Source organism: Odontesthes bonariensis, chromosome 17 (assembly GCF_027942865.1).
Source record: "Odontesthes bonariensis isolate fOdoBon6 chromosome 17, fOdoBon6.hap1, whole genome shotgun sequence".
Taxonomy (NCBI): domain Eukaryota; kingdom Metazoa; phylum Chordata; class Actinopteri; order Atheriniformes; family Atherinopsidae; genus Odontesthes; species Odontesthes bonariensis.
In genome coordinates this window covers 15,730,437-15,755,188 of record NC_134522.1, presented here as the reverse complement: position 1 = coordinate 15,755,188, position 24,752 = coordinate 15,730,437, and the positions used below count along the sequence as shown (strand labels likewise).

Below are 24,752 nucleotides of genomic sequence, written 5' to 3'. Positions count from 1 at the left end.
AGACAATGGTAGGCGTGTATCCTGACATGTGCTTTGGCCAACAATACTGTGAACTAGGCAGGTGCTGCATCCTGCAGTAGGTTGTGATAAGCTATTTAAACTGTGAAGATCCAGCCATTTCAGTCATAACCACTCTGACTGCACCAGAATGAGTCGCACTCTGATTTTCTCAGCCCTGCTGAGCTCCACGATGGCTGCAGGGGTGTGTATGGCATATCTTAAAATTCAACTCAAATTATACATCTTTATTCTTTGATGCACTCATATCTAACTCCTATACTCAGGGTGTAGGCCGATGGAGTGCAGGGATCGCCAGGAATGAGACAGGTGGAGGGCACAGCTGTACCTGTGATGCTTTCCTGCCCAGTTCAACTTTTCCTGTGGGAGATTTGGTGGCGGTAGAGCACACCGCTGTGGAGATCTCACACAAACTCGAGCTGGAGATGGGCAAGGTACTCAGCTAGCACATGTAATGAGTGATGGCATAGTTGTGACAGACAAAAAATGTAAAATGTTTTTTATTTCTGGATTCATTTTAGCTGATGGACTATGAAACCAAGCTGACAGAGTTTGCAGAAAAGATCAGAAAGTTGACAGCGGACATTGAACAAATGGAGAAGAACCCTGATGACTACAGTGAAGCCGACCTGGAAGGGATGACAGTGCAGATCAAACAAGTGGAGGCCCTGATTAAAGAGCTGCAGCTCTCCATCAATGGCTCCACCACTGTCTTTGAGTCCCTGCGTGTACAGGTATGTCCTGAGATGCAGTCGTGCTCAATGTCACCACAACAGTGGTTTCAAAGGTTATCTAATGGTAAACCATTTGTCATCTTTCAGATCACAGTCATGGTGGATACCCTGGATAGGCTGGAGAAGGTCTACGACAAGAATTTGGTTCTTGTCACCCGCCGGGAATACATAAAGGTGCAGCTGCAACTGGAGGAGTGTGAAAGACGCCACCAGGAGCTTTTCAACCCCAACATTGGTAAGATGATTTACTCTATCATGTTAGCTGAAAGCCCTCTTTGGACTCATAACTAATTATCCTCTCTCTCCGTAGGCTCTTGTGCACACACTGGTATAATCAAGGTTAGCAAGCCCCAAGTGAGCCATTTGAATGCCCATCTGAGCTCTAGCTACACATTTGGAGGCTGGGGGAAAGATTCAAAGCCTCTGCCTGACAGAAAGTCTATGTACTGGTACTCTGGGTACACTAGTGCTTCGATTGTTGATATCAGGTTCTACACGAACTACAAGAACCTAATATTGAGAAACCACTTTGACCATCACAATTTACAAAGCAGCTGGTATGGAACAGGAAACAATTTTATCATACGTGAAAATACTTTGTATTATCAGAATCAGAATCCCTTTGGATTGGCCAAACTGAATTTCACCACCATGAAATATGAGTCTAGGGTGATTGCCAAGGCTAGCAACAGATTCTCTTACTCTAACTCTCCCAATCAGTTCTTTGATTTTTCTGCGGACGAAACCAGTTTGTGGGTGACCTACTCCACAGAGGAGTCCGGCGGTCGGATGGTCATTGCTAAAATAAATGAGGCTTCCTTTGGGATAGAGGAGGAATGGCAGACTAGCACTTATAAGCCAGGCGTGAGCAATGCGTTCATGGTGTGTGGTGTTTTTTATGCAGTCAGAACAGTTGATATCCAAATGGAAGAGATATTCTACATGTATGACACTAAAACCAAACAGGAGAGCTACATTAGTGTTCCCTTTGAGAGGTTCCAGGATAAGTATTCCAACCTGGACTACAACCCCACTGACCAGAAGCTCTACATGTACAATGATGGCTACTATGTGAACTACCATCTCTGGTTTAACCACACAGCTCAAGCCACTGTGGAACCACCAACTTTTCTTGTGACCTAAATCATTTTCTGTGATTTATTGAAGTGTCACCTGAGATGCATGGGGCAATGATTTTGTCTTACTTTTCTCTTGTTCTGTATCATCTTTCCATTTCTTGATTGTTAATAAAGTATTTCAAGCATCCCAAATTGCCATGCTCGTCCTTATTCAAATGGTAAAGGATACAGTTTATAAGTTTTTCCTGACTGAAGATAAAAATATTACAGAATACAGTTGATTTATTGCACAAAAAAATTGTTGAACTGTACTGAACAAAATGACAGTTTGGAATAATGGAATGATATTAACATGACTTAAACATTAAATGAAACAATGACATCCATATGAAAATGTATTCATTAATTTCTGATTTATTTACTATTTAATAAGCACTGTTTATATAGACACAAAGCAATAAATTAGTTATGAAATATCTATAATCTATAAAAAAGAAATAGAATCCACACATATATACAGCTGAATGTAATGCATCAAATGTAATGCATTTCTGAATCCCTAAGTTCTTTCCTACAAAATTCCTCCTGAAAAACAAAACACCCTCAGATCTAATCTGTTACTGCTCAACTGTAAAAAGCCAAACTGAAAAACCTTTGGCAATATGAATAAAATACATGTCAGAAAATTCTGAGATGGCAGGAGGTCCCTCGGTCTCGTCACCAGGACAGAGCAATATGTGAAAATGTCTGGCAACATTTTTTTAACTCCTCCTAATCAAAACTGTAAATCAGAAATGAAAAAAAAAAAAAACAGATTCATAAGAATTATTCAGTAATACCTGTTTTATCTAACCAATTCAATTTTTTTAGGGGGGAATCTAGGTGATAGAGGGTAAACTTCAGCTTTGACTGGTGTGAAATAGCTGGCCTGAAGATGGTTAAGATCTGTTCATTCTATAGACTATGGCATGTGACTCATAAGTTTCAGACACATCAAATTATTCAATAAAGTGTCATTCATCATGTATCACCCTTCATTCATATATATATCTATAGATATATAAATATAACTATATATCTATATATATATAGATCTTCTTCTTTCGTTCTCTCCCTGTATCAGGGGTCACCATGGTGAGTCGATATCGCATCATCCATTTGGCACATGTTTTATGCCGGATGCCATATATATAAATTTATAGACCTATATATAGCCTGGCTGTTCTGTATGTACAATACACGGTACCGATAACTTGTGAGAAATCATGTGCCAGTGGTGTTATCTCTCAACAAAACAGACACTACATTCAACGCTATCTTTTGTTTCGATTAAAATAACGGATAACATGTAAATCTTATAATCATATTAACACTGAATCCTTATTTTTATATATTTGATTTCTTTTAACAGTAATTTTTGATCATGTAAAATAGTTTGCTAAAATTTTGAGCTGTTCAGTCACTGTCCACTAGAGGCTCAGTATCTCTTTCTTTCGAGTCGTAATGTTTGGAATCACAACCCTAGTCCCATGTATAGGATGATGCAATTTGCCACAAGATTGAGGAAGCAATATAATGAACCAAACTGGTTCATATCAGTCATGCATTTCTCAATACTGACTTGAGAACTGACAGTTTTAACAAACAGTTACAGTTTGAAAGATTGTAAAAATAGCGGATAATAGTAGTAATATGGGTTCTTCCTTCCATGTAACATTGTCGCAGTTCAATAGAGACACCATAAATAGTGCTGCAAGAAACCACAACATATGATGTGTTTCTCATCCACACCCAGTGTTCACTTACTTTATTATGTGCCAACACGGATATAATCTGCCATTAGTTGCTTGTGAATGAACATCTGTGCATGTGTTGGACTAAGATGCTAATCATATGACGATAGAAGGTGTTTATGATGATCTGATACGGGCTGTCTTTAAAAACCCTTAAGCAAGGCCACTGAGGAGAATCTTGAGAGGTGAAGTGAGACACAATGTTGCCATTTCTGCTGCTGCTCCTACCAGCTCTCAGTCCTGCTTTGGCCTGGATTGTAAGTGAGCCATATTTTCTGTTAAATCATCCATGTACAGCTGATTTATTATAGTAAACATGGGGTTTTCTCTTTTTTTATTATTCCATTATGACTTTTAGCCAGTGCAGGATTGGGAGTCTGGAAATGTCACTGCATCAGTGGGCTCATCAGATCAGTGTGCTTGTCATGTGTATCTACCTGATACCACCTTCCCTGCCGACCGGGTTCAGCACATGCAACAAGTCAGCGAGGATATGATCCTGGAGGTGGAAATCCAGATGAACAAGGTGCAGTAGATCTGACCAGTAGCACAAAGTCTGAAAAAGATATGATGTAAGACATTATTATTGTGTTTTCTGATTTTTCACTGTTTCAGATGGTGAGTTATGAGGGGAAGCTGATGATCTATCTGAAGGAACTGGATGATCTGACCTTTAGACTGTCCATGCTGGGAAGCAGCTCTGACAAATACATTAGGTTGGACTTTGAGCTGCTCAGGATTGAGCTCAGAGAATTTGAGGCTCTGGTGTCTCAGCTCAAAATCTCCCTCAACTCCTCCTCGCCCCTGTTTGATAGTCTGCACGATGAGGTGAAATTATTTTAATTACAATCTATTTGCAAGTAACAGACTTTCCCTTTTATTTAACAAAATTTGATTTTTTTTTTCTCCTCAAGATCCGCAACATGACTCTTATTGTGAATCAACTGGAGAGTTATGACAGGAGCAACCTGGAGGTGATCCGCTTAGAGTTTGCTAAGCTACAGAAGAAGCTGGAAGACTGCCAACAGGACCAAGATATCATCAAGCCAGATATTGGTAAGGCAGCTACATATGATGACAGAAAATTGTGCCCAGTTTAAATAATGTCAGTTACTTGCCAACATGTTTTGTTTCTTTTGTAGGCAACTGCAATCACACTGGAATCTTGAGCATCGACAAACCAACAGTGAGTCAATTGAATGCTCATCTGGCTCCAAGCTACCTGTACGGTGGCTGGGGAAGAGACTCCAAACCTGTTCGAGGTTATGAGAATATGTATTTCTATGGTGGATATAACACTCCCACAGTGCATGACTTCTACTTGTACTCTGACTATGATAAGCTGATTCTAAGGGATGCATTCAAACACCATGACATACCAGGAGGGTCAGAGGGTAAAGGCAACAATTATATTGTTCATGGTTATACCATTTATTATCAGCGCGGGTCACCCTTTAGTATGGGCAAGCTGAATCTGACATCTTCCAAATATGAATACAGAGTGATCCCAGCTGCAAGTGAAAAGTTCTCTTATGTCTACTCAATCAATCAGAACATGGATTTTGCAGCTGATGAAAATGGCTTGTGGGTGATGTATGCCACAGAGGAGAGCAAAGGTAAAATTGTCCTTGCAAAGATAGATGTGAAATCTTTTGGCATTGAGGATGAGTTGAACACTGGTGTGTTCAAGCAGTCAGCTGGCAATGCTTTCATGGTCTGTGGAGTTATGTATGCCACCAGGTCAGTGGATGTCGCCACTGAGGAGATCTTCTATGCATTTGACACAAAAACCAAAGAGGAAAAACACCTCAGCATTCACTTCAAGAAGTTCCAGGACAAATACAGCAACCTGGACTACAATCCGTATGATCAGAAGCTCTACATGTACAACAATGGATATTATGTGTCGTATAATTTGAGATTTAACAAAGAATAATTCCATCACTTTGGGATCTAGCGTATTGTGATTGATACGACTGACCTGTCTTCACTTTTTGCATCTAAACCCCACTGAAGCTATGCTCTGTAATGCATACATCTTTTATTCTCTTTTCTTGAATAAAATCAAACCGAAGCATTAATAAAATTGTGGTTCATCTTTAATGTACAGTATATTCATATGCACAAGTTACAGGATAACTTGTGCATGGAAACCTTTCATGACTTATTTCTTTGTCTTTATTCAGAACAAAATAGACAATGGTACATTTCACATTGGATCAGAGGTTGGATAGAGCAACAACTCTACTGTGTAATGAATCCATGGACGAGAGTTTCATAATCAAAATGAAAGATGTAAAAGCTGAAGGGACACGTTTTAATTTCTCATAAACAAGCTTTAAAGAAGTAAAGGTGCTGTATGATGAGTACTGCATCTGTGACTGGTCAATGTGAACTGCATTAGCAGATTTTGAACAGAAGACAAACTAGTGAAGTTAAGACCATTTTAAAGAAAATACTGGATGCTTCCCCACACGTCCACATTTAGGTTTATTAGACTCGTTTATAAAGATCTTAAAAACATTTTTTCAATCAGTTATTCTAGAACTTCGACTTAACCAGAAATAAAGACTATCACAGAATCAATTATACATATTTCACTTTAAAGTGGAGTATAGTATGATATAGGGCAAGGAGATGCATCAGTCAAAGGAATATGGCACTCAAATGTTCTTTTTTTATATTGAAAAACGTACCTTTTCAACATGTAGCGATTTTATCAAATGAACTAAAACAAGAATGTTGCCTCTTGCTCATAATCTGCTGCACAGTGATTGATACACTAAATGTCTCCTACAGAAATCTGTGTGACAAATCTGATCTTTCTGGAATAAGATCAAATTTGGGCATTCAAAAATATGTCCGGTTTTAATCCTGAGCAAAAGTCTGCAAATTAGAAGTGGTTTGATGAACATTCAGGAATGGGTGCAACGTTGCCATTTAATGGAAAAAGCCCCCCACCCTTTTGTGCTTTTTGGATAAGGTTACAAAGATCAGATGTCAGTGCCATGCTGGAGTTTCTACCCCCTTCTGTAAATCAGCCCTCCCTTGGGGGTGTGTCTGTGGTCGGGGGACTTTTCTTTGTGCTGCAGTTGGAGCCTGGCTCTATCTGGTACTGAGCATCAAGACCCAGCAGATTATGAATTCTGGGCAGGATCATCCTTCCATTAAAAGTGCACTGTATACATTACACTAATTATTATTATATATTTCTTAATGTGATTTGTTTATAGTGAACTAACATCTCCAGTCTGTCCATTTGTAATAAATCATTGCTGAAATAGTCTTCAGTGTACACAAAAACAGCACTGTGTCTTTAAATCTCCCAGCATCTGTCAGGATGAGAGGGGGGAAGCAAGCGCCTTGCGTGAAATGGTACCCTAAAGTGACATCATGCTCAGCCAATCCGCAGCCTTGCCTGTGCTCTCTCCTCCTCTCCTGCTCATGGGATGAGTGTGTTCTAGCTGCCGAGGACACAGGCTACCGCTGCTGCTTCCACTGCTGCTGATGCTGGGGTGGAGGGTCCAGGCCATGCTCGCCTCACATCAGGTACAATGTGTGCATCTCTTTCGTGATTTTGGTCCGTTCATTTGTTATGATGATCTGCTAGATCACTAGCTATGGAAGTACATGCTAAAGATGATGGATAATAATGGAGGAGACTGGAGATGGCTATGTGTGTTTCCCCACACCGCTTATATGATGTCACATCCATGATCAGGATGGGGGTGTGTATATATGTGATTTTTGTGTTTCAGTTTGTGGCTAAACTGTGGGCAAAGTAACATCAGATTTTCATACATGGCTTGTTTTCTAATCAGCAATATCTTTCAGTGCCATACAGGTGACACAGCTGTACAAAGTTACAAAGATTTGTGGCACAATGTTCAGGATATTCCTAAATTCCTGTCAACAACGAATTTACTTTCTTATTACAAAATATACATTTCAACTGATTTGTTGAAATGTATATTTCTGATTTGTGCATTTCAGTGATGCACAAATATAAGGGTCAACTCCTGTCTCAAGGCAGATATTCTGGTTTTTGTCATCCTGTAAGGATAAATAATGTAATTACCCTGCGAGACAAGATAATGGGCCTTAGTGCTCTGAGTCACTTCTCTGTCATCTCGGACATCTGCAGCTCTGTTTCTTTCCATTCATCCGAAATAGTAGGAACAAGCTTGTACTCACTTCCTGTTCTTCTGGTTAACTCTTTGTTTCCACTCATTCAGATGATGATCATGCCCTGCTGCAAAAACCTGAGCCTTGGAGTCACGGGTGACAGGACCACACCAAGCAAAGACAGAGATGTATCCTGCTGTTGATAAGACACAGGAGCAAAGGTGAGTCCCAAACTAAGCATTATAGTGTGTGACAAGGCTTTAAGAGCCAAACAGCAGCAGTGTGATTCACTTACGTAGGTTTAAGATTCACTTTCTGTTTCTAATTTAATAAAGCAGCTCGTTCATATCTTGACTATTAGTCCAGATTGGTTAACAGCAGTTTAACTATCTGTGCCGTGAATAGGCCCATCTGGACCTTGACAGATTCAAAACAATGGCAAAGAGAGATTACCTGGTGGAGGCGGCCAAGCAGATCCGCATGGCACTGGACAGCGAGGTCAATGAAGACTACGAAGCAGCTTTCAGTTACTATAAGAACGGCGTGGACTTACTGCTGAACGGGGTTCAATGTAAGTGGACATTTGGTCTTTAAGAGTGAGTCAGTAAATGTGGAAAGACAGGTCATGGGAAGATGAATAAAAACAGGAAGTTAAAAAACTAAAGATTGAGCGCAGATTCATTTGCTTTCCACCCATTTTCAGTAGCCAGCTGTGTACGACAGGACAAGTTTTAGCATATTCACCTCACTGCAGCAAATTTCTTTTTTGTTGGTGTCATAACAAGTTTGCCTGATTTACAGTGGACCCAAACAAAGATCGACGGGAGGCTGTGAAGAGGAAGACAACCCAGTATCTGAAGAGAGCTGAAGAAATCTTTATAACACATCTGCAGGATAACCTCGGAAAGGGGAGCTCTCATTTAGGCGTAAGACAATCATCCTTCTGTTTCGTCTTGCAGCTGTTGAAACATGTAGGGCTTTCTAACGTTACTCAAGTACTGCTCTTATGTAAAAACCTGAAGAACTTTTACTTACGTAGGTCCAATTTTTTATGTTTGATATTGCTGCCTCAGCACATATCAACTGGAAATATCGAACTTTTTATTCCACTGCATTGTGTGACAGTATATACGCTCTTTACATGTGTAGATACACTAGATTTTTGAAGAGCTTATACAATACTTTATCAGAGAATAAATCATTTAATCAACAAAGCATGATTAAAATCCTTCTTTGATTGGGCCAAAAATGTATCAGAATTGTGAATTGAATCAATTGTTACTTTTCTTGTAGAATACCAAAATCTTACAGCACTATTAATATGGACTGTTGGCTGGACAAGGAAAAACACCAAATGACCATGACCACGATCACTTTTTAAATATTTTCCGAGCTTTTACAAACCAAAAAAGCGATCTAATGACGACAGTAAAATACTGATTTTGAATTAATGCAAGAGAAATGATATGTGATGAAGTCAGATCAAATTATTTTGGAGTTGCAGAGCTGTTTTTCCACACCATTACAACTTTCGATTCTTCAGGCACAGTCCTCAAATTTTACACACTTTTATTGCTGAACATTTGCTTGTGATGAAGTGTTTCAACAGTATTGCATTCATACTTTTACCTAAAGGTAAATTGGGATTGGTTATGTTTGCACAACTGATGGCATCTTCTGTGGGTTTTGTGAATAGGGCTACAGTAGTCTGAGATTCCGTCCAATCAGACACCTGAGTTCACCTGTAGAAGACCTGGAGATGTGTAAAGTAGTGGGAGTCAGTGATAAGGTCAGATAAATATATTTTCTTCAATACATTAAATTTCTATTTGCTGTAAATGCACCGTATTTGTTGTAACATAAGTGTTGGCTGAATGTAAATCATCCACTGCACTAAAACCAAAGCTGTTGATAGTGAAATATACTGTGATAATTAATACCTGCTATTCTGTAGTAGCCTGAGGATGTTGTTTTTCTTTCCAAAGGTCTTGATTGTTCAAAGTATGGTCAACAAAGAGATGTTTGTCGTAAAGGTAAGAATGTTCTCCTTTAATTAAAAAGTAAATGGATATTACACAACACTTAAAGATCATTTCAGTGGAGGGTTTCCACTGATGGTAAAGATATATTTGAGTTGGTGTCTGACAGCGAGCAGTACTTGTACTCTATAGGGAGCCAGTTGATGGAAGCTCTCTCCATCCTGTCTCCCTGAGTATCACCCAGCATTGATCTGCCTGAGAGCCCTCACCCTTTTAGTCAATGCAAGTGCACCTCAAATTACAATGGAAGTAACATACAAGCACACATTTCTAAATGGATGATCAAAGCCGTAGTTAATCTTTTTTCTTAATGATTTCAGAAGCATTTTTCCTCCTCTAAAGAGAGTGTACATAAGCCTTTCAGTTATTATATGCATGTGCTTTTGCAGAGCCTGGTCAAATCAAGCTGGGAGAGCAGGGACCAGCCAACCATCATTCCTCAAGGGGTTCCATACATGGTCAAGCTGCTGAGATACTATGTCAGTGAGGACGCTGTGTACCTGCATCTTGAATATGTCAAAGGTGGATTTGATAAAACAATTTTTGGATTCATTTTGAAGCTGTGCACATGTATTTCTTTTAAGAAACATTGAAATTGAGCATATTTCCACTCTATACCATTGAAAACGCTAGAAAGCAATATCAATATTTTTTTCTACTCTTCTAGGTGGAAGGCTATTCTCCAAGTTGAATAAGCTGAAAAATGAGAAGGCCAAGGAACATCCAGAATGCTTCACCTCTGGCCGATGCAGCATCAAAATGAAGACCAGCTACACCTCACCCACTATCAGCACAGACTACCAGCACAGCAGCAGGAGTACGTCAGTGATTCCAGAGAAATTAAGGGATGAGAGCCCAGATACGGAATTCCCAACATTGTGGGATGAGACTCAGCAGCGACTGGAAAGCTGCGGGACTCATTCTTATATCGAGGAGACAGGCTGTCTACAGAACACACGCTCTGCAGCATCATTTTATACCAAGCTTGACCGGTTAAGTCTGCACACTGGCCCCACGAGGACGCAGGTCAGCACCCACATTCACCCACCAGCTCCCAGTTTGTGTTTGCACTCCAGCGAAACTCAGGAAAAGCCCGCTCTTCCTCTCTCTTGTGCTCGTGTCAGTCAAGCTCTTGATGTCATGTCAGACCTCTCCCCAAAAAAAGCCGGGATAGGACTGATAGAGTGCAGCTCTGACTTTGAGGAGGCTTGGAAAGCTGCGGATCCAGCACACAACTGTGAGAAAATAAATCCCTATGCAGTGACTGACAGTGATTTAACAAGAACACTTGCACAAACTGCACCTCATACAATCCAGACCTCGTTTATAAAGACAGGATCGTCAAACAGTGAAAATAAGAGTTTGAGTTCCTCTCCTGCCATTTTGCATCTCCCTCTCCATTGCCAAACCCAAATGCGTGGCAGGGCATCATGGGATACTAATGGCGATCACCATGGACCTTTTTTAAGCAGTAACTCTGCCGTAGTAGTTACAGAGTCTAAGCAAGACAGCAGCAGCCCCACTGCAGAGGAGAGAAATGGAATGGTAGTCATCAAGAGCACAGACAGGGCGGTAGTTTCTGATGAAATAGACACAAGGATCACCTCGGAAAGTTCTCAGCCTTTCCCTGCTACCCTTTACCCCAGCAGCATAGAAAAACAAAGCACATTTTCAGGTGTTCCTTTGGGCCTCTCAGGGGTCAAATACATAAGCGAAACATCTTTAAGTGGAGTAAAAGAGGGTGTAGAGATGACTTGTGAGGTTCTGAGTCCTGGAGAGAGGAAAGAAATCAAAAAAGAGAAATCATGTGTAAGCTGGTTCTCTTCTGCTCCTCTCGGAGCCATGCCCCAGGAGAGGAGCGAGGATGTGGGCGCTTTTCTTAAACCAGATGGACCAGACAGGCAGGAAGAAGACCAGATCATAGAGGTGGATGGCTGGTGCCACCTGCCTCGGTTCCCTGTCAATTCCTCCAAGCCTGCAGATAAGAACATGCAGAGCTGCTGGGGGCTTCCAGAATCAGAGGTACGTGTGTGGGGGGCAGAGATCCTGTTGGCCCTGGAGAGTCTGCATCAACAAGGCATCCTGTGTCGGGATCTCAACCCGAGAAACATTCTGCTCACGGGCAACGGTGAGTCAATCGAGTAACTGTAAAAAAAACATGAAGAAAACCTCAGTACTTTTGAATTTAACCTGGAAAAATGTCTTCACAGGAAAGGTGTGTTTGACGTTTTTCAGCCAGTGGAGTGAAGTTCAGTCAGAGATTAGCTCCAAAGCCATGGAACAAATGTACTGCGCTCCAGGTAAACATGTTCCTGTATGTTGACACCGTTGCCAACTTCTTGGTGTAATCTGCCACCTAGTGGCAAAATGTATCTGCTCCAAGTACTTTGCATAACAAGGGAATGCAAAGACACGAAAATAAACACATTTTCAAAAATTTTAAAGCATGAACTTAACTTAGCTAACCGTGTGCTCACAGAAATTGGTGGAGTTTCCAGGGTTACAGAAGCTTGTGATTGGTGGAGTCTTGGGGCTTTGCTGTTCGAACTTCTAACAGGAATGGTAAGCTAAAACAGAGAGCTAACAGAGATTCTGCACTGTGCACCATTCTTACAAACTCTGTTTAAAGTAAATATATTATATATGCTCCTCCAGCCACTGTGGCAGCTCCATCCTGCAGGAATCCACTCCCACACCCAGCTGATCATCCCAGACCACCTGAGTGCTGCAGCAGCATCTCTGCTCACTGAGGTTAGGTTTAAGGATCAAAACATCTGCAGAGTTTCTGTTTCTAAAAGTCTTGGTCAATAAAAATCCAACTGGCCTTCAATCTTACTGTTGGATGCTGTTCTACTCCACAGCTGCTTCAGTTTGATGCTGGCTATCGCTTGGGTTCTGGAGGTGGAGGAGTATGTGACATCAAGTGTCATCCCTTCTTCAGCGGAGTCTCCTGGAAGGCTCTCACTTGCTAGCAGAACTGGTCTCATCCATTTGTGCTTCACTGGACTCAAAAATAAATACTACTGGATCCTACTGTGGCGAGAATTGATGTGGCACGTATTTCAACTTCATTTTGTGCTTCTCATAGAGAAGGACCTAATGAAAGCTGAATAAAAGTGGTCCCAAAGGGGTGGGGGAAACCTATCTATTACTTTTCAAATCTGAAGTGCACAACGGAACTTAAAATGCATTTAATGCAGTTTTGAAAGCTAACGTTTACACATGAACTTTATAATTACCATGCATGTCAACACAATGCCACATAAACCAAAAACGGGCCCATTTCAATTCTTTCAACTATATATTATCAATTATTGTAGAAAGAAATGTATAATAGGCAATACATTGTTTTATCTTCTTTACAAATCCTGGAAAAATAACAATGAATAAAGTTTGTTTGAGTTACAATTAATCAGATTTCATTATCACATCCGGGTGTAAAATTACTCATGATAAATGAGTAATGGTTCACTGTAGTATAGAGCAACTCAGAAGCAAGTCAAAAGGCTGAATTGAGCTGACCCAGAATATGCCAATTCAGTCGCCTCTCTAGTCATGGATTAAGAAATGACAATAACATAATAATTAGAACTTTTATAAACTGTGGTCAGCTCTTTTCTTCAGCTACAAGTGTCTATAGAGGCACTTAAGGTCACACCTTACACTGAATCAAGCTGGTTTTCTCTTGCTTCACTCTTTATGAGCTCAAATGTTTCTTTTGAAAGTGGTCTCAAGTAAAAGCTAGCTAATTTAGTACAGTACTGCTGATATGAAAGGACAAAAAACATCCAAACAGAAACTACAGTTGGGTAGTGAACCTTTTATTGTTTAAAACTTTTCTTAAATAGTCTTTCTTACACAGCAAAAAGAGAATTGTTTCTCATACTGGTATTTCATGAACTAGATGGCATAAAATCCCTATGGATTTCTTCACTTTGGAGATTTTAAAACATAGTGTTTCTTGTTTTCTAGCCCAATATGTGCTCATTGTTCTTCTCTCAACCAAAACATTAAAACCAAAATATGCAGTTTTATCTGTACTTGCATGTCATCACACAATAAGTGGAACATTTCTTTAATTGTATGTAGAAAATGACATATGGCGAACAAGTTATAGTATATTTTTCTTTGATCTAAAGACCAGCACCAGAAATACCCAGACGCTGATATTCCTCCACAACGCCACCAGATCTTTTATCCAGTCTTACAAATGTCCATGGCACAACCCAACTGTTCACCACAAATCCATTTTTCCTAGTTAACCAATACGACAATACAAGAACTGCAGTTAGAGTAATGTTCACCATGTGAGAACAGCCACTGCTTGTGTGGGGTGGTTTGTTTGTTTGTTTGGGCCTGGAGTTGACAAAGGTTCACATATCAAGGAGCAGCACCCTGGGGTCCTCCACCACCGACTTGATCCTTCGCAGGAAAGTGACGGCCTCTCTCCCGTCGATCAGACGATGATCATATGTCAGGGCAACATACATCATAGGACGGATCTCCACCTAGACAAAAGAAAAAGGTCCTTATATATCAAACCAAACTGGAGCGCAAGGAAGTGAAGGTATCACTGAACTGATAAGAATTACTCTTGAGGGTCAAAGTTGATGAAGATGATAAATAAGCTTGTTTTGATATATAAATCCAATGTACATATCAATCAGTGGTGGGCCGTCAGGGCCTGCAAGGCCTTCTCTGCTGGCCTAAACAATATCTTAAACAAAATAAAATGAACATTTGTTTGTGATTTTCTTAATTATTACTGTATTTTATTTAATTTCATATCTTACTATTTTATTGTCTATCCGTTTCCTTTCCCCTGGCTGCGCTGCTGCCAGATGTGTATTTTCATATTGACGCATTTAACCAATCATATTTCAGCTATCATTGGTTGCCAGGCAAACAAATCTGCCGGGAGGCCAGAACAATCGGGTCTGCTGGCCCTAACTACATCTAGAATGTAGAAGACAGTGTAGCGAACCCCGAACCAATGTTATTAGACTGTCTCTTACGGCCCCCAACAGCCCATTGCAGGCGTAGGTGGTCTGATTGGCTCTAAGCAGACATATGGAAACGTCATTTTAATCACATTCGATAATTGGGTAGATTTTGACATGACGTCTGATGCTACAAAAAATACATTTAGTGCTAGTGCTAGTCGAGTTATTGAATTCACGAATATTGAGGAGCTTTTATAAGATATAGTTGAGTTATTAATAGACTACTATTAATAATAATAATAATAATAATTATTATTAATTAATAATTTACCTAACAACTATTAATAATAGTTGTTAGGTAAATTTCCGTTTTATACAAAACATCAATGGCTGAAGGAGGAGGAGAAATTGATTTGGTGGCAAATTTATTGTTGCAGCCATTTGCCCGGAGGACTTTTACTGAGAAGCTGGACATCGTAAAGAAAGGTCGGCTAACTCCGAAGTTAGCGAACCTAACACAAGCCGGTAAAGGATTTGTACGCCACTTTCAATCAGCAAATTACGAACGATACCCCTGGCTTACGGGCTCCGAGGAAAACGGCAAGTTGTATTGTTGGGAGTGTCTGTTGCTGTAGTAGTTTTATAGGCTTTATTAAGGGGTGGATTTGATTCAGACAGAGCACCACTGAAGGGTTGCCAACAATAACAATCCCTTGAAATACGGAGTCGTCCCGTATTTAGAAACAAAAGTACGGTTCTGTATTGAGCTGAAACGGGACACAATTTTGTAAAAATGCAGGAAATTGCATCTAAGAAATGCAAAATTTTCTGGGGGCGGACCCCCAGACCCCCCGCACGAATGAGGTGTCCCTAATTACAGTTGCCGACCATACTGAAGGCCCATGTGTGAAATGCACGGCCCGCCACTGATCTCAATGGATGGAAACAACATACTTAAACTAACTACTGCATAATATCCAAGTTCCCACTTTTATATTCCGTCTACCGTATTTTCCAGAATATAAGCCCATTCGGACTATAAGTCGCATCAGTCAAAAATACGTCGTGAAGAGGAAAAACTAAACAAAATTTTTAGAAATTACAAGAAACTGATCTGTGCTCTGATAGAGGCGGTTGCGTTGCATGAAGCGGTAACACCAAGAAGGCCCGCCTGCAAAGTCATTTATATTCATCTCCTTGGCAAGTACCAAGACGCAGAGAAGTAACTGCACCATTGACCACAAGTGCACCATCCTTATGCACTTATTTGTTTCCTAAATTGTCTTTGTTTTCTAAATTGTCTTCACATCTGTCTAGGTACCTGACTTATCGCACTTACTTAGATAGCAATATTTACGCCTTGGTTCATGTCAGTCAGTATGAATTAACATTTAAAAACATGTTAAATTACATTTATTTTGATATAAAGTCACAGGACGAGCCAAACTATGAAAAAAAGTGCAACTTCTAGTCTGGAAAATACGGTAGTCCTTTTCTGTTTCTATTTGTATAAAACTGAATAATATGAGTTCTGTGCATCATAGTCAGACGGAACAGATCTTGTGAAATCACACTGTGGTCTACGTCTGTGTTAAGTTGACACTATAATCACATTGAGGAATGCATAAATAAATAATGGAAATAACCTGTAGTTGCCAACGCAATCTACTCTTAACCCTAACCCATATCAACATGTAGTGATTGCATTTGTGTTACAACTACAACAAAGTTTGTATCACCAGTGTGGAAAATTATAGCCCAAGCATAACAACCCAATGCAGCATGCCAAGAACATTGATACTAGTTGAATGCTCAGTATCTGTGAACAAGTTGAAATGTTAAACATGTTAAACTGGTTGTACCATTGATCAGATCACTGTAAAACAGGGAAAACTGACAAACTAAAACATCTTAAATTTCCAACGGAAATGTATCAAACCAAGCACACTTCATCATATGGTCCTTCTGGACCGCAGGTGCCTGTGTAACAGTGAAGACACAAACCTTGCCACCGATTGCAACAGGCCTGTCGAAGATGCCGTGCATGCCTAAAATGGCAGACTGGGGCGGGTTGATTATAGGTGTGCCAAACATTGAGCCAAACACTCCACCATTGCTGATGGTGAAGGTTCCTCCATCCATGTCTTCAACAGCCAGCTCATTCTTACGGGCCTATAAACGCACAATTACAATCCAATCACATAATCAGGAAATGTCTAGAAGTGTGGGCAAAAAGAATGAGGAATGACCAGAGGAACACACTTAAAATGTCTCAATATGTAACATGAGATATTACCTTCTCTCCCAACAAATTGATTGCCTTCTCAATATCGGTAAAGTTCATTCCCTCCACATTTCGAATTACAGGAACCACCAAACCCTGAAAGAGGAGGATTATTAAATTTTCTGGCCTTCATTTTAGAGACAAAAGGGCTATCGAGCACTTATATGTGTATAACATAATCCATTTGTCTTACCTTTGGCGTGGCTACAGCCACACTGATGTCAACATATTCCCTATACACAATCTCTTTGGTTGTGTCATCAATTACTGGAAACGCAGAAAACATAAATATCTTACAGAGGAAAATGCTTCTGCAGATCATATTATAAATCATTACTATTTTACTGCCAAGACTAAGTTCTTTTCTTGTAAACCACTTTCTGTCACATGCAAGTACAGAGTTGTGGCCCGAAAAACCCACAGACTATTATAGATCTTTAAAAGGCAGCAACATGGACCACCCCCTTTTCACTGTGGTTAATCTAAATAGGTCAGGGTAGTCTAGAGGAAGTAAATAAGTTGGTTTTGAGGTTGGGCAATGAACGACACCGAAACATTTTCCTCGCCACACACACTTGCCATGACAGGATACCAAACACGTAAAGACACTGGCAGACTGAAGGTGCTCAGTTTTTTTAAGTGGTTAATTCTATACCGGCATTGACAGCAGGTTGGTCAGATAGAGCGTAGGCAGCAGCCTTCACAAACGCAGACATGAAGCCCAACTTGATGTTGTGCTTTTTCAGGAAGGCGTCTTTGTACGTCTTCCTCATCTCTGAGATGTTGCTGCAGAAAAACAGAGGAAATGTGTAGATCAACAACAACAAAAAAAAACTGACATTAAGACAACGAGCAGGGTTGAATGAACAGGTTGACAAACTTAATAAATAGGATACCGGCTCAAGAAAATTCTACATTCATTTGTTAAAAATGACTCGTTAAAAATCTTCTAAGAAGCTAAATACTTTGTGACTGTTCTGTTTGTTTTTGCCAATTTTGTACTCCAGCACCATTAACAAGTTGGTGAGGCTGGTTACTTTTTTGTTGCAGAACAAACAGGTGTTTCTGAGCCAGCAATCTATGACTCATGCTCGTGAGGTATAGGGGACGACACAACTTAAGATCCATAAAAATTGGTTTAAAATATTGTTGTACTTTTGCACTAATTTTCAGGAGGAAAAATACGTATTTGTTCATGGCTATAAAATAATGCTGCTGCAGCCGGTGGTGAATAAAGTTATTGAAATGGGCCTGCTAATTGTTTCACTATTGCTCATTTTTCTCTTATATCTCTCTTTTTAATTGTTTGTTTTCCTGTCTCTAACCCTGTTGAAGCTCTAGGGTTTCTCCCCTAACATAATTAGCCCCTCCCAAGACACAGACTCTCCGAGAAAGGAGAGAAGAAGCGATAAAAATCTTCACTTTCTAGAGCCTGTAAATCTTATTGGGCTGTCATAAAAGCCCATATCGGTTGAGGCAGCTCTTCCACTCAGAGCACAGGTCTCTGTGGGCCCCTGCAGATGCTCCAGCCTCCTGTTCTGACTAGTTCCTTCGGCTCCAGATGAGCCCTTGCCTGGGAAGTCTTCGTTCAGACCGTCAATGTCAATCCAATTAGGTTACATAGAAAACCCTGAATAGCTGAAAGCTGACACCACACATTTGCGGGGAAAAGAAATCCTCAAAGTGTCCTCTTCAGTGCAGGGGGCAAGTGCAGACAATAACATTTCCTTGTAAATTAATAAAACCTGTTTTAACAATTCTTATCTTCGTTTTAGATGGAATTACAACCAAATATTTACATTCCAGTGTTTAAGAGGATATAAGGTTTCAAAAAGCTTTTCCTACTGGGCAGATTCCAATCTATAACCATTTGTGCCTGTGTTGTTTTGGCTTTTAACTCTGATATATATGGAAATAACCCAGGAGGTCTGGATATGCCTCTAGTGTTATAGACATATACCAACCACAAAAAAGTATAAAGATGAGAGCAAATTTTTTTCTCCAGTCGCCACTATTCTAAATGTCAGGGTAGCAGAGAACATTGTGCATATATAATCTAAAATAGCATTGAGGGTTCAATAATGTGGGTCAACTAATTGAGAATTTCCTACCTCATGTCGACCTCATTAAATGTAGTCAGCATAGCGCAGGTGTTTTGGGCTTCTTTCAGTCTCTGGGCAATTCTCAGTCTCATGCGGTTCATCTTAACCTAAAAAAACACCTTGATTATTAACCTCAGTAAACATTTCCCCATGTCCTTTTCTACACTACTATTTGATCAAAACAAATCAAAGTAAATCATCTACAACTAACACAACAGTATGAGTTATGCATTTTACTCTGCTTTCTGTCCTTGCTGCTTTAACCCCTCCGTCTGCGTGGGCTGCTGGAGCTGACGGAGCAGCAGTGGGCTTGATGGCTGAAACTATGAGAAAGACATTGAAGAGGAAAGAAGCAGTCATTACATCTAGAAATGGAATATTAGTGGAACTGCTGAAAGATGCCACCAACAGATTTCCTAACAATGATAGATCATGCAAGTTTGAGGTTAAGGAAACAGATGTCAGGCAAATCAGCACTGACATGACGCAAAATGTCCACCTGATGACTACCAACCTGGTTTGGTGTCCATAGCATGTGCTGGCACAGGTGGAACAGGGGGCATGGCAGTGGGGATGGGGCCCACAGCTGAAGGAGGAGGAGGGGGAGGTGGGGCAGCAGCAGGTGGTGGAGGGGCTGCAGCAGCTGGAGCATCAGCTTTTGGAGCTTCCGCAGCTTTGGGAGCACCAGCTAAAGAATTAAACTGGAAAAGTTAGGGGACAAACAGGCTTGAATTTGACATTTGAAGCCTGCGTTTTTAGTGGAAATCCAGTCCAACAGACCTCCTTTCCTAAGCTTGAAAAGCGCAGTTCCTCCTTCAACCTTCCCTCCGTCTGGGACCAACAGCTCCTCAATCACCCCAGCAGCAGGAGAGGGAACCTGCACCGATGTCTAAAAGCATGGAAAAATGTTTTTAAAAATTCAAGTTTAAAACCAAAATGGAAAGCATTCAATCAAATATTTGTCATTTGGCTTGTGTCAAACAACAGCACGCCTACTGAAGTGTAAATTAAACAAGTAAATTGAACAATAAATTGCAAAACAGCTACGCAACATAAATCACAAACATTATACATTTGTTTTACCTTATCCGTCTCAATTTCACACACCACCTCATCCTCACTGACAGTGTCTCCAACAGCTGTAGAGATAAAACCGTGTTTTAAAATCCGTAATGAGTCTGTATTAAAAGCAACTAATGTCTGTTTATCAATCATAAGCGTTACCTTTCTCCCACCTCACATCCCCCTCTGTGACAGACTCTGCAAATGCAGGGGTCTTGACGGTGACAACTTCATCCCCTGAAGAGCAAAGACATGCCAAATAAGATTGTTTCTTCCACACACGTCAGTGACGGCGCTTTGTATCCAAACATGTGTATAAATAAATAACTAAGATAAGCTAAACCATACTGTAGGCTGAAGATGTCCTGAAGTACTGGATTTGGAAGACATTGGATCGGGGATCATATTTTCTAAAGATAAAAGAAACAAATATCAGACAAGTAGTTTTTGATTGTTTTTGTCATGCTACTGTTACTGCTGAGTACTGTCAAAGCCAAATGCTCTTATTACATATTCATGGTGTGAAACATGTTCTGATTTCTGACAGTTTATTTCTACTTGAGCGAGTGCGTGTACTTACACATTGCTGTTGAAAGTGGTAGGGTGGCTAGATGATAGAGCTGTTAAAGCAAGGACAGGAGAACCATTTTAACAACTTTTTAAGAGAGTGGGGTGAGCCTACACTTGAACATTAAGCACACGTACCTGCTGGGGCCCGACGAGCCAACACATTATTCCCCTGTGAAAAGATACAGAGAAGCATTAAAAAATATCTGCAACCTATATCATACGCATATAACATAAGCAGTTACATTTCAGAGTCACAACATTTAATGTAAATGTGCTAAATATATGCATTAAAATGTTGATTAGCTTAAACATAAAGTCAACTATCAATGTTTGTTGGGAAACAGTTGGGAATACACTTGAATGTCAGTGGAACAGAGAGAAAAGTAAGTGAAGCCGGTCAAAAGTCCCTTCCACCGGATAAAATGTGACCTTTGACATAGTCAATATATTTATCTAACATAACGGTGGATAAAATAGTCTGGTATTTTATCTTGACCAGTAAACACATAACGACAGGTATATCTAATCAAATAATTTAACAGCTACATTAAGGTTCAATCATCTACTTGTAACCTTAACAGCAAGCTAGGAGTGAATCTGGACTCAAACTAAGTGTGACAATTGACTTTACAGTGCAAGTTTTTAATACAGCCAATGAAACATCTAATACAACTATAAATTTAAATCAATATTTGAATGACCTTAACTTCACTGCACGCTTTCTCTTATTCACTACAATATGACCTCGGCATACTGACAACTAGCGGCTAGCTAGCCTAACCATACTTTTAGCTTTGTATGGCTAGCAGGATCTTAGGATATGTATCTATATTAATAAAAAGACACATTGACTTCACATGAACATGAGGTAACTACTTTCTGCTCAGGTCAAACACCTCAAAGATTGACGTAAAAACCTTTAATAGAAACTGTTGCACAGACTTGTGAAGGGAAGTGTCATACTGTCCTTGGCTCACAATGTTACGGCCTGACCGTGGCCTGAAGCAGCGAGCTGGCTAATGCTAACGTTAGCACGGGTAAAGCTGGGCTCGCAAAAGCTGCAGCTTCATCCGCAGAAGAGACAGCGAGGAGTGCTGTCGCGCGCGGCAACGTTTCATTTGTTTGTTGCCTACCTGGCGGATGGCAGAGAGGGAACGGCCAAAATTCCTGGTGAGACACCGGGAATGAGATAACATGGTCGCTGTGTGACAGCAGCCTGTCAGCGGAAGGGAAACTCCGGTCACACCGTCAAGATAGGCTGGGCACGCGCAAGACTGGAGGAAGCCGCGTGGGATAAACCAAGTGATTCAAATGGAGGGGGGGCAGTAGCGCATAACCCATTATGCAACGCTGAGATGTCTCCATCAGTCTATAAAGGCCATGGTTGGGTAGCGAAGGATTGCATGCAAAAGCGATTCCATTTTCAGATTACAAAAACAAGAAACATTTTTTTAAATATAATAACATTTTTCTTAAATTGCTATGGATTAGGCCAACTTAACAACGTATTTGAAATATGACCATGAAGACATGGACGAAAGAAACAGTACCATATGTAGGTGTCAACGTGTTTTTGTAAAGTTATGTGACCACTTTTTATGTTAAGTATATACTACCAAAGGCTATCAAAGTAATTTCCCCTCTCAGATTTTTGTTATTGATAAATTATCTATTGCGTTTTACTTACTGTTTTGAGGAAGTGTCCTCTTGTGTTCAAAGAGCGAAGTACTCCATGTGGCTAAAGAGCAGCGACAAAAACTTCCACAAAAGAAAAAGGCATATATCACAGAATGCACACAGCACGCCTCCCTGCACTTTTAGGATTGAAAATTTCATTTAAACATCTGCAAACGCAAAATAGTAAACACACCTTTTATTTGCATTGAAAAGGTTTTGAAATGTCAAAAGAGAAAAACTGACCTTTTTGATGTGTTGATTTTGAAGTAATCCAAAATAATTCATGGTAAACTGCCTTTTCTTGTAATATACTGTAGTTGATTAGGCCACTTAAAGACATATCAAATATACCTATTAACACTACATTTCAAAGTAATCCGACCCAGCACCGAACAATGACAGATCCAGTGTGCTACACGTGCGGCTACACTTGCAGATAGTAATTTAACAATATAAAACACAACCCTGAGTGCTGAGATAAAAGACCACTTCTTCCTCATTTTTTTCAGTGTACTGCAAAAGCCTTTTTAGTGGCAACTGAAACATGATGTGTTCAACTGCCTTCTTCCGTTGCACAGGATTTCCAAGATCAATAAGAATCTGTGACGTTGCCTCCAGATGTCCCAGGTTACCCTTTCAAATGACAAAGCAAGTGCAGGTAAGGATTTTTCTATTACTATTAAAAGAACTATTTTCCATCCATTCTTGTCTTTTTTTTTACCTGTGTGAAAGTCAAACACACGAATAGCCTATTTGATTGGGGGGGGGGGAGAAACTTTTTCTGTCAAGACACTTGAGCTATGAACATGAATCAGTTCTTGTCTCTCGTCTTTATCTTTTGAGTAGGTTTCAGCGCATCCGTTTTGAAACGCAACACTGAACCATCTCGAATAGGCTGTCACTTCTGAGAGGAGTGTGTTTTGGGTGTTGATGAGCCACTGACCACCTCGCCGCCTTCACATGGCCACGCCCCAGCTTTAATGCATCGACTCTCATGCACCCACCACCCAACACACAGTCTGCGCAGGCCATCAGCTCGGCACCACATCCTAGTGCAACAGGTAAGGTCCCAATGCTGTCTCTCACTCTGTCTCTGTAGACCGTGATTAAACCGCATAACCGAAAGAAGTGTTATAAAGTGCATGCGTGCAGTTTACATCGTTTCTAAACCCAGCACGTCAGTGTGGTGGTTTTTTGTTTGTTTGCTTTTTTTTTTTTCCATAAGAAGGAGTTACACTTGTGACTTTCTTTCTTGCAGATCACTTGGCAACTTGCTGTCTCAGATATTTACTGACTTTTTACTGGAGTAATGATGTGTTTATTTACTTTTTAAAAATGAGAATATTCCAGGTTTTATAATTCAATATTCTTGTATCTCTTCAGGATATAGGTTTTAGGTTCCAGTTCTTAAAATCAGTTTCAATCCTTTTTTTTTTAGTTAATTTAACATTTCTACTACTATAGTTGAGCTGGAAATACTAGTATTATTTGTGTTGTAAAAGACGTTGCTCATTGGAATTTGTAAGGCAAGTCAGTTTTTTTCTTACAGTTGCCTGAACATGTATCCGTACAATAGTAACGAAAACAGAAAAATAAGTTGAACTTATTGATTTCTTTTAATTACTGGCATCAAATCCCCATGAAATATATAGTATAGTCTTTTTATTTTAGTACTTGTATTACACTTTTACTGCATGTGTAGATTTTATTTTATTTAATTCGGCTTGTTTGCTTAGAAAAAATGTCAAATGCAAAATTAAAGGGACTGAAGAGCATAATAACGGAACTGGGTACAGGTTAGACATTTTAATTAGAATGTTCCATGAAATGAAAACCTGAAAAAAAGCTTCTCATCGTAGTTTCTCGTGTAAATAATTCATGCACAGAGACATTTCTATCGCGAGCTCCATGGCTGCCATGAGCTGAAATTTACCTTTCATTGCTCTATCACAATTCTTTTTATCCTCTGGGTTAATTATTTTTGCAAACCAAAGATGAAAGGATACAAAAACTCCTCCATTAAAGATTAGCATTCATTTATATATAAACTGAGGATCTTAGAAATATTCCAAGGCTCCTTCGTTTTCCATCGACGGTAACAATTCATTTGATAGGTTAAGTAAAATCACAAATTTAATTTCAGATTTTACAGACAAAATGACAGCATTGCATGTTATTTCAGTCAGGTTCATTTACTCATTTTACACATTAATATATTTTATTCTTGCTGAAAACTTAAACAGACATTGAATGCCATTGTCATAGCTGTATGACAAAGCAAGGCGTGTTTGTATGGCCATCATACAGCAACTTTGCATTGTAAGTT

At 39.9% G+C, this 24,752-nt stretch overlaps 4 protein-coding genes across 5 annotated transcripts; 3 read left to right on the top strand and 1 right to left on the bottom strand.

Annotated features, from left to right (window-relative positions):
• Positions 1–148: 148 nt before the first annotated feature.
• Positions 149–1,895, top strand: olfm4.1 (olfactomedin 4, tandem duplicate 1). The gene is made up of 5 exons (XM_075448651.1): positions 149–202; positions 285–452; positions 540–752; positions 840–987; positions 1,063–1,895. Exons 1-5 carry the CDS (start codon positions 149–151, stop codon positions 1,893–1,895), a joined length of 1,416 nt encoding a protein of 471 aa, XP_075304766.1.
• A 1,929-nt stretch (positions 1,896–3,824) lies between these two features.
• On the top strand, positions 3,825–5,560 carry olfm4.2 (olfactomedin 4, tandem duplicate 2). Its single transcript, XM_075448733.1, has 5 exons — positions 3,825–3,881; positions 3,983–4,150; positions 4,240–4,452; positions 4,539–4,680; positions 4,767–5,560. Exons 1-5 carry the CDS (start codon positions 3,825–3,827, stop codon positions 5,558–5,560), a joined length of 1,374 nt encoding a protein of 457 aa, XP_075304848.1.
• Positions 5,561–7,092: 1,532 nt separating this feature from the next.
• rps6kl1 (ribosomal protein S6 kinase-like 1) lies at positions 7,093–13,196 on the top strand. Of its 2 annotated transcripts, none has more exons than XM_075488015.1 (12): positions 7,093–7,173; positions 7,860–7,970; positions 8,155–8,320; positions 8,551–8,675; positions 9,446–9,538; positions 9,735–9,782; positions 10,178–10,310; positions 10,456–11,916; positions 11,999–12,088; positions 12,268–12,350; positions 12,444–12,539; positions 12,650–13,196. In XM_075488015.1, the coding sequence occupies exons 3-12, from the start codon at positions 8,185–8,187 to the stop codon at positions 12,758–12,760; spliced, it is 2,376 nt and encodes a 791-aa protein (XP_075344130.1). In that variant the 5' UTR covers positions 7,093–7,173; positions 7,860–7,970; positions 8,155–8,184; the 3' UTR covers positions 12,761–13,196. The 2 variants fall into 2 exon arrangements, with proteins under 2 accessions (XP_075344130.1, XP_075344131.1); XM_075488016.1 differs by lacking the exon at positions 7,093–7,173 and adding an exon at positions 7,280–7,352.
• A 392-nt stretch (positions 13,197–13,588) lies between these two features.
• On the bottom strand, positions 13,589–22,016 carry dlst (dihydrolipoamide S-succinyltransferase). Its single transcript, XM_075488017.1, has 15 exons — positions 21,883–22,016; positions 20,885–20,918; positions 20,760–20,799; positions 20,528–20,589; positions 20,342–20,416; positions 20,201–20,256; positions 19,898–20,006; positions 19,632–19,805; positions 19,355–19,440; positions 19,127–19,224; positions 17,671–17,801; positions 17,209–17,282; positions 17,028–17,111; positions 16,736–16,903; positions 13,589–14,296 (listed from the first exon to the last, which is right to left on the bottom strand). Exons 1-15 carry the CDS (start codon positions 21,943–21,945, stop codon positions 14,162–14,164), a joined length of 1,389 nt encoding a protein of 462 aa, XP_075344132.1. The 5' UTR covers positions 21,946–22,016; the 3' UTR covers positions 13,589–14,161.
• Between the last annotated feature and the right edge of the window lie 2,736 nt (positions 22,017–24,752).